The 16,343-nt window shown below is 43.6% G+C and overlaps 1 protein-coding gene across 11 annotated transcripts in view; it reads left to right on the top strand.

Annotated features, from left to right (window-relative positions):
• The window catches only part of SPOCD1 (SPOC domain containing 1), an 858,027-nt gene that overhangs the window by 184,375 nt on the left and 657,309 nt on the right, over window positions 1-16,343 (top strand). For all 11 annotated transcript variants that reach the window (XM_078680658.1, XM_078680660.1, XM_078680665.1 and 8 more), the window contains one exon: window positions 12,281-12,425. In XM_078680658.1, coding sequence (XP_078536784.1) covers window positions 12,281-12,425 — 145 coding nt within the window. The remainder of the gene's footprint in view (window positions 1-12,280; window positions 12,426-16,343) is intronic.

Genomic DNA, 16,343 nt, shown 5'->3' with positions numbered 1-16,343 from the left:
CACTCCAGTTTGAGGAAGTGCTTCTCAACATCTAGCAGAGTGGGCCAGCATCACAGGAGATCGCTGGGTGCTGAATATACTAAGCAATGGATATGCGCTACGTTTCCGTGCGCTTCCAAAGGACATTCCACCAAAGAAGTCTTGTCCTCATCAGTTACAGCTGCTTCGAAAAGAGGTGATGGCTCTTCTCCAAAAGCAGGCTATAGAAGAGGTTCCGCCCTCTCAAAGAGGAAGAGGAGTTTACTCCAGATATTTTCTTGTCCCCAAAAAAGATCAGGAGGGCAAGTTTCGACCAATCTTCGACCTTCGACTTTTGAACAAAGTCATAATCAAGGAGAAGTTTTGCATGTTGGCTCTTCACCAAATATGTCCACATCTGCAAGTAGGGGATTGGATGTGTTCGGTGGACCTCCAAGATGCGTACTTCCACATTTCCATCGCAAAATGTCATCGGAAGTACCTGCGGTTTGTGGTCGGCCACAAGCATTATCAGTACAAAGTCCTGCCCTTGGGACTGAGGTCCGCTCCTCGAGTCTTCATCAAATGCATGGCAGTGGTTGCGGCTTTTCTTCACAGAAAAGGTCTCTTCGTCTATCCATACTTGGACGACTGGCTGCTGAAAGGTCCATCCCCACTGCAAGTGAGGCACGACTTCCAGTTTTGTCTGCAACAGCTGCACAACCTCGGGCTGCATGTCAACATGGAAAAGTCAGTGCTTCAGCCCACCCAGTCCATCCACTACCTCGGCTCCGTTCTGGACACAAGCATGGGAAGAGCGTATCCTTCGGAAGAGAGACTGTCTTCAATGAGACAGAGGTGCAGTCTTCTGCTCCAGGTGCAGTATCCGACAGTCCGGCAGGTGGCATCCCTGCTAGGATCGATGGCGTCCTGCATCTTTCTTATTCCCAACGCCAGACTGAGTATGCGTCCTTTGCAACAGACTCTGGAGAACCAGTGGGATCAGTCGACAGGTCGCTGGGAGGATCAGATATCTCTCTCCCAGGCGGCCAGATCCTCCCTTTCATGGTGGACTCAGCAGCGGAATCTGAGGGTGGGAGTCCCTTTTCACCAGCCATTACCAATGCAATCGGTGGTGACAGACACGTCTCTGCAAGGCTGGGGGGCACACATGGGGTGCCTTCAGATTCAGGGACGGTGGTCGGAAAAAGAACAGTCCTACCACATCAACATGCTGGAGCTAAGAGCAGTCCATCTGCCTGTAAAAGCTTTCCTGCCTGCAATCGAGTCCGATTCAGTCCTGGTCCAGACCGACAACACGACGACCATGTTCTACCTGAACAAGCAGGGTGGAACTCGGTCGCGTCCTCTCTCCCTGGAGTCACAAGCGATCTGGCACTGACTGCTCGCCCGAAACCTCTCGGTGGTGGCGGTGCATCTTCCAGGAGAGCTAAATGTCAAGGCAGACGCACTCAGCAGGCACTTCGAAGATCAGCCAGACTGGGTGCTGCACGATGAGATGGTGGCGGACCTTTTCCATCGTTGGGGTCGTCCGGAAATAGATCTATTCGCGGACGACGAAAACACAAAATGCCACGCCTTCGCGTCCAGATTCCACTGTCCGGGGACAGGAGGGAATGCTCTTTTGATGGACTGGTCAGAGACATGTGCCTACGCCTTTCCTCCTCTGCCCCTGATCCCGAAGGTGGTGTCCAAGCTACTCAGATCCAGCATGACCATGATTCTGATAGCTCCAGACTGGCCACGGCAGTCGTGGTACCCGGACCTTCTACGTCTGTCGGTACTTCCACAAAGGAGACTACCTTGCAGGCCGGACCTGCTGACCAAGATGGGAGGGTGGATTATTCATCCCAACCTTCCCTCACTGAACTTGACAGCATGGCTCCTGAGGTCCTGCAATACGGACATTTAAATCTGCCTCCTGATTGTATGCATATTTTAAAAGAAGCGAAAAGACCCTCCACGAGAACGTCATATGCATTGAAGAGGTTTTTTCTTTGGTGTAAGGAACATCACGTTGATCCTACGAAGGGGCAGGAGGATGTCATTCTCCCTTACCTTCTGTATCTAGCAAGATCTGGTCTTAAGTATGCTTCTGTCAGGGTGCATTTATCTGCCATTATGGCATACAGGAAGTTGCCTAGCCAGTCCTCCTTTTTCCAGATGCAAGTGGTTAAGGATTTCTTGCAGGGGTTAAAGAAAGTGTATCCCACTGTTCGAAACCCTTCTCCTCCATGGGAGTTGAACCTGGTGTTATCAAAGTTGATGGGCCCTCCTTTTGAGCCAATCCACAGAGCTTACTTGCAGCATTTGTCTTGGAAGGCCGCTTTTCTGGTAGCGATTACATCAGCGCGCAGAGTAAGCGAGATCCAAGCACTGTGTGCCAATGAGCCTTACACTGTTTTCCACCATAACAGAGTAGTCTTAAGGGCACATCCTTCTTTTCTCCCCAAGGTGGTGTCTGATTTTCACATCAATCAGTCCATTTCCCTGCCATCTTTCTTCCCTGATCCAGCAACCCCAGCTCAGCGGTCGCATCATTCCTTAGATCTCGAGAGGGTGCTTAAGTTCTACTTACAAAGTACCAAGCAAATAAGGAAGACAGATCGATTGTTTGTTAATTATGACGCTCTGAGAACGGGCTTCCCAGCCGCTAAGAGATCCATTTCGAGATGGATTGTTTCATGCATTACCTTAGCTTACCAGCTAGCGAAAAGGTCCTTACCTTTACCTCCCAAGGTTCATTCCACCAGGGGGAAAGCGGCCACTGTGGCTTTCTTGCATGGCGTCCCTATATCAGGAATTTGCAAGGCCGCAACCTGGAAATCAGTTCATACCTTTACGAGGTACTACTGCCTAGAATCTGATTCCAGGGCTGATGCTCAAGTAGGCCAAGCCTCCTTGAGGAATCTGTTTGGATAGTTTTTTGAGCTATCCTAGCTTAGTTTTCTGTGTTCTCCTTTGCCCGCAGGGAGATGAGGTGAGGCTCGCTATTCTATTCTAATGCTTATGACTATTGATGAGGATCCCCTGGAAGAGAAGGATTAGTTACTTACCTGTAATCCTAGTTCTCTTCCAGGGTTATCCTCATCAAAGTCATAAGCAACCCTCCTGCCTCCCTGGGCAAAGGACTATTTTAAGTTGGAGATATTGTTAACCTCTTAGTTTCATGGTTTTTCAGTCTCCGCAAAGAACAACTGACCTAACTGTCACCCCTGAGGCATGATGGGAAGCTGGGGGTCAGGAGTGCCTTAAAGGCACGGTGCAGTTTATTGCATGCAGCTACAGAATAGCTTTTCACTCTTTTTAGACTGTGTCTTTGCAATGCAGCCTGGGAGCATTCTATGCTTTCAGTGTTTTATGAGAATTTCTAATGCTTTCTGAGCATTAAAACAGTTTCTAAACAAACTTTGTGTTGTTTCTCATGTTTCTAATGTATGTTATTCATGTATGGTGGGAATTCTTTACAGCATTATTCAGCTCCAGTGTTTATTGGGCTGCAATTGCTTATTTTTATATATATATATATATACATATATATATATATATTTATATATATATGGTTATATATACGTGGGGCACATATAATATAGTGTTTCCGGGGTCCCGCGCATGGGCGGGAATATTCTAATGCTTATGACTTCTGATGAGGATACCCCTGGAAGAGAACTAGGATTACAGGTAAGTAACTAATCCTTTTTTGTGTTACTAGTGTGGACCATAGGGCTGATCCTGATCTAAAATGGGGGGAAAAGGAACTTCATGTCTATTTGAGTTTCATCCTGTAGTGTTGCATGGGTAGTACAAGTTAACCACCCCCTATGGGGTAGCATATCATTATAAAATGTTTCAGGTGAATGTGTCGTATGTCTAGGATTTAAAGATGGCATAGACACAGTTCCTTATCGCTGTTGCAGTACCGTGTACTACCGGATATTATCCACAGTTGTTCTTTTTCCAAGAGTAGTTCTTCTATGTTCCCAGAGGTTTGTTCACTTTATTCTATGACAACTATGCACATGGCCAGGGCGGGCTGATTATTATGATGAGCCCAAATATGTGAACACAAATTATGTATGTATACATTATGTTCCTAGTGAAAACCCAGAGAGGGGGATTTTAAACAGGCCCATGTTCCTGACCCTGGATGGCGTGAACCTCACGCTTATGTCTGTGAGTAGGTTACTTATTTTTGGGTCACCACGTTAGCGTTTTCAAGGGGTGTAACGAAGTGAACTCTGCTGTCACCATTTAGTCATGTTGGTGTTTAGTTATAATGAGACAACATTTGACCCTTGGGACAACCTTAAAGACAAGCGGTGGTCTACATTGTTTTTTGTGTTACTATTGTGGACCATAGGGCTGGTCCTGATCTAAAATGGTGGGAAAAGGAACTTCATGTCTATTTAAGTTTCATCCTGTAGTATTGCATGGGTAGTACAAGTTAACCACCCCCTATTGGGTAGCATATCATTATAAAAATGTTTCAGGTGAATGTGTCATATGTCTAGGATTTACAGATGGCATAGACACAGTACCTTATCGCTGTTGCAGTACCGTGTACTACCGGATATTATCCACAGTTGTTCTTTTTCCAAGAGTAGTTCTTCTATGTTCTCCAGACGTTTGTTCACTTTATTCTATGACAACTATGCACATGGCCAGGGCGGGCTGATTATTATGATGAGCCCAAATATGTATGCACAAATTGCGATTCTCCTATTAACATGCCTAGAGAATCTAGATTTCACTAAAGACACGGAGGCTCACATTATGCAATGGCTTTTAATTGCAGTTCCAAGCAGCCGCATGAGTCATACAAAGGTTCCAAAAGAACACTGAGATAAACTAAGAGATATAACATAGCAACCATCTGCCTCTTTTAAATCAGGAGAAGAGAAGATCCAGTAGAAAGGAGAGAACTCGAAATGAATCCAAACGAGAGTTGAAGAAGGCAACCAGCCAATGAGAAATCCGCCAACGTAGCTCATCTAGAAGGATTATCTGAAAAGAAAGAAGGGAATGAAAATTGTGTCCAAAGGGACCGAGTAATCACAAAAAACATGTCAAGAATGGTGAATTGAACAATTTAAATAAACATGTCTATGAAAACATATTAGAAATAACATGTCAATGAAAAAACATGAGCAATCAGGTTATAAGTGAGAATAATAATGAGACCCCAAATACCAAACAGGGAATGGGATGGGCGGGATAGTGTGAGCCTCCGTGTCTTTAATGAAATCTAGATTCTCTAGGCATGTTAATAGGAGAATCGCAATTTCATTCCAAGAACGGAGGCTACATTATGCATGTTGGTAGCCTTGTAAAACGACATTAGACATGTGTTCAATTGGTTTACAATAGTGTCTTGCGAAGGTACTAGCATTAGACTAGTCGGCAGCTTTAAGAATATCATCCAACTTACTTCCGGACCAAAGTGACTTACTCGCTATAGCGCCTCTGAGAGAATGAGCTTGAAACTTGGTTATATCGATACCTGCTAGAGTCATAGCGGACTTAACCCATCTAGCAATAGAAGTGGAGGAAATGGCCTTATGAGGTTTAACGAAGGAAATAAGAAGCTGATTCTCATCAATAGGACGCAGGTTAGACATTGTCTGATCATAAGCCTTCATACATTCAACTACACAAAGTTTCGGGCAAGAGTCGAAACGAGGATAAAGGATCGAGTTAGATATGGTCTTGGTTCTTCTGTACACCTCAAATTTGACTCCAAACAAATTATAGGACCTGTTAGAGATCTCCAGAGCTTTAACATCAGAAACTCTACGACAAGAGATAAGGCAAAGAAGAGTAGCGAGTTTAATAGAGAGAAATTTTCTATTCAAAAGGAAATTCTCGGGCCAAGAGGTGAAAAGATCTAGAATCAAATTCACATCCCAGAGTGTATCGTATTTCGGTTTCGGGGGTCTTTTGAGACGAATTCTCTTCATAACCCTACAAACAATGACGTTTTTACCGACCGTCTTGCCATTAACAAGAACCTGACCCGCAGAGATAGCGGATCTATAGCAATTAATCGATCTATAACTCAAACCTTTGTCAAAAAGTTCAGCCAGAAAGTTTACTACATCAATGATAGGTGCCTGTATGGGATCCAAATCCCTCTCCAGGCACCAACGAAACCTAGATTTTCAGATATTATTGTATCTGTAATGAGTTCCCGGTGCCCATGACTCTCTAAGGAGGGTAGCAGCTGATGTCGAAAGTCCTGAGACTTCATTGGATCTCCTGACACTCTTCAAGCAAGAAGGTTCAAACTCCCGGATAGGGTCAGGAGGTGAGGATCTCCGTTTACGTCTGTAAGGAGATCTTTTAGAGAAGGTATTAGAAAGGGAAGTTCGTAAGTTAGCTCCAGAACTGTGGGGAACCATGCTTGTGACGGCCAGAAGGGAGTTATCAGGACTAGAGAGCATCGGTCTTGCCTCACTTTCTGCAAGGCTCTCTGGATCATTGCAAATGGGGGAAAGGCATATGCATTGATCCCTGACCAGGGTTGGAGGAATGCGTTCACTGCTAGAACACCGGGGTCTGGCATCCAGCTGAAGTAATGCTCTAGTTGAGAGGTGAAACGGCTCGCAAAGAGGTCTATTAATTCTATGACAACTATGCACATGGCCAGGGCGGGCTTATTATTATGATGAGCCCAAATATGTATGCACAAATTATGTATGTATACATTATGTTCCTAGTGAAAACCCAGAAAGGAGGATTTTAAACAGTCCCATATTCCTGACCCTGGATGGCGTGAGCCTCACGCTTATGTCTGTGAGTAGGTTACTTATTTTTGGGTCACCACGTTAGCGTGTAACGAAGTGAACTCTGCTGTCACCATTTAGTCATGTTGGTGTTTAGTTATAATGTGACAAAATTTGACCCTTGGGACAACCTTAAAGACGAGAGGTGGTCTACATTGTTTTTTGTGTTACTAGTGTGCACCATAGGGCTGGTCTTGATCTAAAATGGGGGGGAAAGGAACTTCATGTCTATTTAAGTTTCATCCTGTAGTGTTGCATGGGTAGTACAAGTTAACCACTTGGATGCTAAGCCTATTTGTTGATTCCCATGTAATTTCCATTGAAGTCAATGGAAACTCCATGACGAGCTCAGCTCGTCATGAGCGTCGAAGGGGTTAACCACCCCCTATTGGGTAACATATCATTATAAAATGTTTCAGGTGAATGTATCATATGTCTAGGATTTACAGATGGCATAGACACAGTTCCTTATCGCTGTTGCAGTACCGTGTACTACCGGATATTATCCACAGTTGTTCTTTTTCCAAGAGTAGTTCTTCTATGTTCTATGTTCTATGTTGTTCAATTTATTCTATGACCCCCCACCTCATGTCGTTAGTTGTGTGTCTGGTTCTCAAGATATAGCCTATCATTTTCGTGGTGTTTCGCTTGTACAGTATATTACTGTGGTGTTCACAGATCTATGTTTTCATTTTTCTAGTAATCATTCCCACATATCGGCAGTTGCACAGGCAGGTTATTAGGTACATCAAATTGGTGGAATTGCATTTGGTGTGTTTCCCTAGCGTCCATGTCCTGCCTGGTTCCTTGTTCGAAGACTTTGTGGTGCTCTTGAGGTGGCAAGCACTGTAATTACTGCAGGCATAATGTCTGGTTGTTTTGTATCGCGCTGTCTCTGGTAGGCCCCAACAGTTGAAGACCATGGTCCTTGACTAGGTGTTCTTCTTCTGTGGGTGGGTTGATACAAAGGTTGTCTTTCTGGCTCCTAGCCTTTTTAAATGAAACAGGGGTCTCTCGTAATCCAAGAGTCGTAATCCACCCTGCAGCCAGAGTGGGAACACAGTGATGAAGCATGTCACCAACTAGGTTGGTGAGTGAGGGTTCCTTAAAAAGCCCTTGGGTTCCCCTTTTTGAGCAAGAGACCCCCAATAACCTGGGTAATGTAGGTAGTGTTTCTTTGTTGATATAGTTCAGGGAAGACGGGCGAATTCTCTTCTCTCTCTCGCTCATTTCTGTTTGTTATAATAACGCATTTTTAGCCATAATAATCATACTCACATTAGGCTTTAACTTGGGTAGTTTGCTTTTCTAGTAGCAACATTTTCTTTGTGCAGATCCCATGAACTACAAGTTCTATCAACAGATAGACCTTTCACTCAAGGTCACAAAGACAAGATAGCATTCATACACATCGAAGTTTCTTTCCAAAGGTTCTATTTCCTTATCACCTTAATCAAACAATTGAACTTTAACATGTTTCCAAACCTTTCAAGCAGAAAAGGAGTAAAACATTCAAAAGAATTTAAATGTGCACTCGTGTATTACAGTGAAAGGACCAAAATCTCATGCAGAACATAGAAGTTATTTGTTTATTTTGTACCTGCACAACTGGATAAACCTGTTCTAAAAGGGGTCATAGTCAGATGGATGGTGTATTGCATTCAGGTTTGCTCTGTATTTCAAACAAGGAGCACATGAAAATACCACAGACTCATTCTACACACATATAGGGGCCGATTATGATGGCGGACGGACTTGAGTCCGTCCGCCACCATAGAGTAGGAGGGACCGTCCGCAGGGGCAGCCCTCCATACCCTCCATACAGATTAGGATGTGACCGCCAGGGTGGTGGTCACATCCTCTATTTTTAACATTGCGGCGGGTGGAGCTTCAAGCTGCAACCGCCGCAATATTAAAAATGCATGCACAGCATTTGCGTGCACAAAGCGGCAGGCACCGCGCGGTGCCTGCCGCTTTGTTCACGCAAATGCAGGGGGGTACCATAGGTACCCCCCATGTGCACCCACCCCCCCTTCACCCAGGGGGCCCGCAACGGGCCCCCGAAGGCAATCTCCCTATGCTTTTCCACAGCGGAAAAGCCGGCGTGGAAAAGCATACTTTCTATGCGATCATAATATGGATGGCGGTGTCTGATAGACACCGCCAGCCATGTTATTGCTTTTCCGCCGCGGTCGGAAGGCGACCGCGGCGGAAAAGCTGCGGACTGAAAAACGATCCCCCAGTCATCCTAATCTGGCGGGGGGTCTTTTTCAGTCCGCAGCGGTTTTCCCGCATCCTCCGGGCCGGCGGTGGCTTCCGTCGGCCCGGAGGATGCGGAAATCCGCAATCCTAATGAGCCCCTAAATATGGCACCACAGGTGAATATTTGTAAGGCAGAAACATTGACCGTTACTTAAAAATATTACTCTGTGGACATTCATGTAGAAAGGAAGCCCAAACGTGGCAAACAGTTGTGATTTTTTATTAACTGTATCTGTCTCTACTTTCCATTCACCTCAGCCTTAAGGGGATGGGGCACTGCTTTTAAGTCCTTGCACAGCATATGATCTTCCTTAACAGCTGATTTCATTGGTAAATCTTACTTACCTGATATTTGCAACTTGTCATGTTGTAGGTTTGTGTGCACCACCCAACTACGTAAAGGTGTTGTTGGATATCTTTACTAAGCAGTTGATATTTTTTAACTTCACATGCACAATGGGGACCTATGTGCTGATGCATTGTGGATTACAGCTAAGAGCTAATTTCTAAACCAAAAGTCAATATCTTGACACAACAAGGAGTAGTTAGTTCCAAGTAAACCCCATTTTCTAAAGTCATATAAGCAAAGTAACCACTATCGCCTGAAACAATTTATTCTTAAACATGAAAATAACTCAAGTATACACTGTCACCCCAGAGTGTTCTTTGACTTTCAAAGCAATAAATTAAAATAAGAAAAGAAGCCAATGTTGTCATCGGTAGATTATGCCATGTTATGTTAAAAGCATTTATTAAGCACGCGTACACCAACGGTTTCATGGCGCTCAGCTAGCGGTCAAGGCGGTGGCAGGGAGATTGCTTAGTCGTTGTATGCTTGGATGAACAACCAGGTCTTTAGCTGTTTCCTAAACTGGGCTAAAGAGGTCAGAGACATTATCTCAACTGGGAGGGAATTCCAAAATTGAGGGGCCAAAACTGCGAACCGTAGTTCGCCGTACTTTTTCCGTTTGGACGATGGAATTTCCAGCAAGTTCAGATGGGAGGATCAAAGGTCTCGAGAGGGAGTGTAGCGATGAAGTCTAGCTGAAATAAAGGCTGGGCTGTTACCATGTAGTGCTTTAAAAATAATACAGCCCATCTTAAACGAACAGCGCTTGATCACTGGAAGCCAGTGAAGACTTTTCATAAGTGGACTAACATGGTGCCACTTAGGCTGATGAAAAATGAGTCTGGCCGCCTGGTTCTGAACCAGTTGGAGGTGTCTCAGTTGGTATGCAGGAATGCCAATATACAGTGAGTTGGCATAGTGCCGGTGGGAGATTACCAAGGCAAGAGTAACCAGAATCATAGCTTCCCTACTCAGGAATCTACTTATTTTTCTTATTCTCCGCAGTTGAAAAAAACTGGCAGAGATGACTGAGCTGATCTGGGCCTTCATGTACAAATCATTGCTAATGATAGTCCCAAGGCTTTAGGCGGAGGCGGCTGGCACAGGGGGATTGCCCAGTTTGGGGGGCCAGAGGGTGGAATGCCATGGATTTGCTGACCCACCTGTAAGAATCAGCTCAGTTTTATCTGGGTTCAACTTCAGTAGGTTGTGGTTCATCCAGTCACTTATAAAAACTATAGTGGCTTGAACACTAGACGCTCACAATGCGGATGAATTAATGTCGAACACCAATTGAAGGTCATCAGCGTAGTTAAAAATTCCAACATTTCTTTCAGTCAGGGAGCGGATTAGAGGAAGAAGGTAGAGCAAGTGCTCTTTTGCCCCATACTTGAACAGATTAACATCGGTCTCAACACTAACTTTTATTCTCTTAGACATGTTCATCTCTCAGAATATGGCAGACCTTTTTTTCCCTTTGACATCCATAGTTTTGATGAAATAAGGCCAGGAGGAAAGCACATATTGTTCTCCTCTGTGTTGGTGAATTTTCGATTGTACTTGTATGGCACATGTATTTATCAGTTACTTACTCCAACCCTTTTGCTTCATGTCAGATGCCTCCTTAGACACAGTGTTCTGGCCGTTTAGCTGTGTAGGCATCATAGCCTTGGGTTATATGCTATCTGACACATCTCATACCTTGCTGAAATTGTCTGCAGCATGTTCTGTGTCACACTGAGACAGTGTAGTCCATGCCATCTCCATTGGGCCTGTGGCACCACCCCTGAATTGTACACTGATAGTGTTACACTCTGTAATGTATTGCTCACAGGGTTTAGTCTCACAAAACTGGCCTGGGATTGCAGTACCGATTTGAGATGTACTATCCTGGTGGTTGTTATCATCCAGAAATAGTCCCTACACAAGGTATTTGGTTTCTCTTCCCCTTTGGTCACCACTGGTACATGCACCGATGCTCCAATAATTGTTTTAAGTTTTGTATGGAAAAAAAGCAAACACCTTAAGGCAGGCTAGCAGTGATGCAGCTGTCTGTCATCCTAGAGACCTCTCTATATAACACAAAGCTAGCAGTATTCCAATTCACAGTCTGACTGGAAATTGGTGAATGTCATACACATAACATGAAGATAAGTTATAACACCATCCTTGGCAAATGGTCTACTATTTTAATTTTATTTTTTAATCATTTTCACTGGCATTTTGTTTAATGTACAGTACAGTAGTAACAATGTTATATAGGCCTTATATTTTATTAATGATACAACTTGTCATGGATTAGAATAACATCTTAGAATATGCCCCTCTGATCCAAATTGAGAGAGACAGTATAGACATGGATGAGCGTGTGAGGCTGGATCTGAGTCCATGCAAGGTAGTTTATGTGCTGTACTGAAAGTCGGGCGCTCGCTCTCATTGTGAGCCCTGCACTGCAGTGGATGCTATATGCCAGCTAATGATTTGAACTGGAAAAAAAGAAAGAAACTGGGTGGAATTTAACCGGGAAACACTGTGTCTCATGTCATGCCACATGATAGGGGCCATCCAGCTGCTACATTCTGGGTAGGTCTCGAGTCATACATGCTCAAGGGTCGGGGGGAACTGGGCGAAGGATGATGTGCTTAATGTCCGGCCGGCAAATGGTTTACTATAGGGGCGATGTTACATGCTTGGGTCTGTGACTGGGATTATATATGTAATTTGTCATTTCCTTACCTTTAAAAATGTTTGAAACATTTGCTGCCTTGGAGTCCAAGTAAAATATTTTCCAGGGCACCAAAGTGCAAAAAATAACTATGCATGCTTTTCTTGACTCTATTTCCCCTTCTAATGTTTTCCCTGTTTATTTGTCTTTGAATGTCTTGGACCCTCATCATTATTTTCCAAGGAGAATGAGGAAAATGAGGAGGAGCAGAAATTGATTCACTGGACTGAGGAGGCAACACACATGAGAAGTCTTTTTAAGCCATATGGTGGTAGTATTTTAAGAACGCAGTCAAAGCCAAGACCTATTGTAAATGAAGAAGCCACAGGTATGTGTGCCTTGCTTACTTTTACCATTGTTCTGCAACATTGTCATCTTGCTCATTCTCTCACATTGTTGAACCTGTCTCACTGTCCTTTCTCCTCTTGTCTTTCCTTTGTCTGTAATAGGAATTTGTATTGTGTGGGGTTAGAAATACCTCCTTCAAATATACAGGTACAAGAATTTAAAGCTGCAAATTGATTAATTTGTGACAACATGTGGCCGTATATGAACTATAGGAGGAATGATGCAGCTCATTAGTACAGTAAGATACTGGCCATGAAATTCAAACATGCAAGTGGTTTGCGCAATGTGACAGGCAGCATACCAGAAGTGACGGCATCCATGACCCTTTGATAGGAAACCCCACCACAGAAATTACATTGCCCTAGCGCCTTGACCTGAAAGTAGCACACAAAAACTTGAGACTGCCTATATTTATTTGCCCAGCAACTGTTGTACTTCTGTACAATATTTTACTCGTTCCTCCCTTACATTTGATTCCTTGGGTGTTGAGGAAGGTCCCTCTCATCCAGGCTCATGTCTAATAATAGCCCCAGTTTGGCAGCGAAGTGTGTGTAACTCAGACCTTCTTCACCTCTCCCTATGCCCTCCACTCTTTCTCCCTCTCAGTGCATATCTCACCTTGTAGTGGCAGAGGCAGATTCTACACCCTCACCTCCAGAGCCTGCCCCTACATGCCTAGAGATTGAATAGGGCAACTTGAGTTCTTTTCCACGTACCTCTGATGTGGTGGATGTTATTTTATCGTCCAGAAGATAATCCAGTAAATCTGTTTATGCTAGCAGATGGTCTAATTTTGTTAAGTATTGTAATGATAATACTATAGATCCTTTAAAGGCCCAATTTTCGGATATTTTATGTTTTGTTCTTTCTTTGGCACAGCAAGGCTGTGCAGTTGCCATAATTAAGGGTTATTTGTCTGTCTTTTCAGCATTTATCTGTTTACCAGATCAACCTTCTCTATTTAGGTCTCAGGGCCACATGCATCAATGTAGGATTTTGCATTTCCTAAATTGCGAAAATTAAGGAATCGCAATTTAGGAATTGCAAAATCATATGCATCAAGAAATCCTAAAAGTTATTAGGATTTCTTAATTTTCGGTATTTGCGATTCCTTAATTGCGAATCGCAATTAAGGAATGGCATTACATTGATTCCTATGGGCCTAGAGGCCCATAGGAATCAATGCCGTTTTGCACTTTTTTATTTTGCGAATCCCATTTGTTTGATGCATTGCAAGGGTGCAGAGGGGGGGTCCAAAGGACACCCCTCTGCACCCCTGAAATTTATTTTAAAGTGCATGTTTCACACACACATGTCCTAAGGACGTGTGTCTGTAACATGAAAGTTTAAAAAAGGCATTTTTGAGCATTTTCATAACTTTTCCCAAATTACCACGCGGTTTAACCTCGTGGTAATTTGCACCCCCTAATTGCTAATTCGCAATTTGAAAAACAATCATGCATTGCTTTTAAGGAATCGCAATTTTGCGATTCCTTAAAAGCAGTCGCATTTTTGGAAATCACTAAAAATAGCGATTTTCACAAAAATGTATGATGCATCCCAAAAACTTATTTAGGAATCGCAAACGGCCGAATTTACCGATTCGCACCGTTTGCACTTCCTAAATAGGTTGATGCATGTGGCCCTTATAGTTTTAAGTAGGCCTTGGCTGTAAATTCTGTTCTGCTCGCGGAATTTGGGTAATTTCGCGTTCCGCAGAAAACAAGGAATGGCCAAACATTTCGCGATCCGTGGCTTTGCAGAATTTTTTGCCTGTTCGCGCTTTCAGAATGCGTGTTCACAAGATATTTCTTTCCGAGCACGCAAAGAGCTTTCGCGAACAGAAAAAAAGCATTGCGAAGGGGCGAAACAAGCAATTCCGCCTATTCGCTGAACTTTTGCTTGTTCGCAGAGATTTTTTACCGTTTCGCTGAGCTTTGCGTAGCGCGACTACGCAAATTCCACCCACCCCTAGTTTTAAGGTTTAATAAAGGACTTACAAATAAATATCCTTCCACTACTTTCATTATGCCTCAGTGAGATCTTAAGTTAGTTCAATCTTATCTAATGTGTTCTCTATTTGAGCCTTTGCACAGTTATCCCTTGAGATTTCTTACTTTTAAGAAAAATATCCTTGTTGCAATAACGTCTGCTAGAAGTGTAAGAGCACTAAAAGCCTTTAGTGTTCAGCCTTCCTTCACTACCTTCCTGTCGAAAGTGGTTACTCCCTTCCATTTGGGTGAGTCCATCACTCTTTCCACTTTCTATCCTCCACATCCATCTAAAGAGGCGGAAAGACTTCATCTATTGGACTCCAAAGGGGCTTTCAGTTTTTACGTGATTTTAGGCTGGATGGCCAGTGTTTTGTGGGATACGTTGGCAAAATGAAAGGAAAGGCCATTCACAAAAGGACTTTTTCAAGATGGATTATCCTTTGTATTAAGATTAGGGCTCTTGGTTTCATGGTATTTATTTTTTTAACATTTCCATCTGTATTTATCCATATTTATTGATTAGCCACTTATTGGTATTTATTCATATCTATTTTGTTTTTTGAGAATAAATGGAGTCATAAAATTGTATATGTCCACATGAATTTAACAGAGAAACATGCACTCATACTTTGCTACTTTCCCCTTTTTAGCAATTTAGGCAGCCAAATATAGCAATACATTACACCCGTAGGTGAATATCAGCATTATAATATTCATATATGTAAACAAATGCCTGTATTCCAGGAAATCTGAACCTGTTTTAGCCCTCGGGCATGCTCACACACTCTGATTGATACTGCGATTGAGTGTCAGTACTCCAACCAGGAGTTCTTCCTGTCTCAGCCATTGGGGTTGCATTCAGGGGTGTGACAAGACTCGGCCCCGTAGTGAGCAGGAGGTGGTCAACTTTTTGAGGCGTAGTCTCGACTGGCCAATGGTAAGGGTCCTGGATCTCGGAGTCTTGGCGACAGGCCCAAGCCCGGGCAATAGATTCACTACAAAGATTTGGGCTTCGGAGACTTGACAGTTGTGGAGGCCAGTTTCCTCAATATAATTGGTACAGAAGGCCTCATGTTTCTCTGATTTTTTAAGGTGAAACAGATTTCTCTCTTTCGCATGCTCCACATACACCAGGGAGAACTAACAGTCCTGTTAGTGCTCCCTTCCTTAGCTATAAAGGCCTTGTCCCTGGAACAACACATGCTGTAGGTGGGTCCCACGTTTATATATAGCTGGCAGACAGATGCGCATCCTTAAGCTGAAACTGTATGCCCGGTTTCGGGTGGTTCTTCATTCAAGTGTCCTTTACAGGCTGTACACATGACACAGCCTTTGTGTAGAGTGATACTTCTCACAATAAGTAGTCTCCAACCTGAAGCACACACAGCAGAGGCACAAATAGGTATGAGGTTTCTACACCTGGCTGTTATGAGTCCAACTAAAGGTGAATCGGAGAACGACAAAAGGACAGGCCTCACCTAAACTCAGTGAAAGGTTTCCTCACTTTTCACAGTGGAGTCTGCAGTCCCACACCTCACACAAACCATCCCTCAATGGCAGTATTCAGTTAGACTAATCAGTACCTTCTTGCTATCCCAAAGGCCTCATTGAATATTTAAAGAAGTCATGTCTCTACTACCCTCACTTCCTTATCTAAATCTCCTCCCTCCAGCTGCAGGAATGTTACCAATAGACTTTTACTGTCTGGAATAACAACCCTCACCTCCATCTTGTGCAAAGCCCGGCAATGTGTATCCAAATTAGAATTCACTGGCCTCCGTAACTCTTGCTCGCTCAAATACACCATGCATAAACCATGCTTTTGTTGACAGGCATAACATGCACTCAGGATATTTAACCCAATGGGCTGGGTAAGTATGTAGAAGTGGAGCTGTACATGAGTA

Source organism: Lissotriton helveticus, chromosome 3_1 (assembly GCF_964261635.1).
Source record: "Lissotriton helveticus chromosome 3_1, aLisHel1.1, whole genome shotgun sequence".
Taxonomy (NCBI): domain Eukaryota; kingdom Metazoa; phylum Chordata; class Amphibia; order Caudata; family Salamandridae; genus Lissotriton; species Lissotriton helveticus.
Note: the sequence above shows the minus strand (reverse complement) of the source record. Positions and strands in the feature narration are given on the sequence as shown.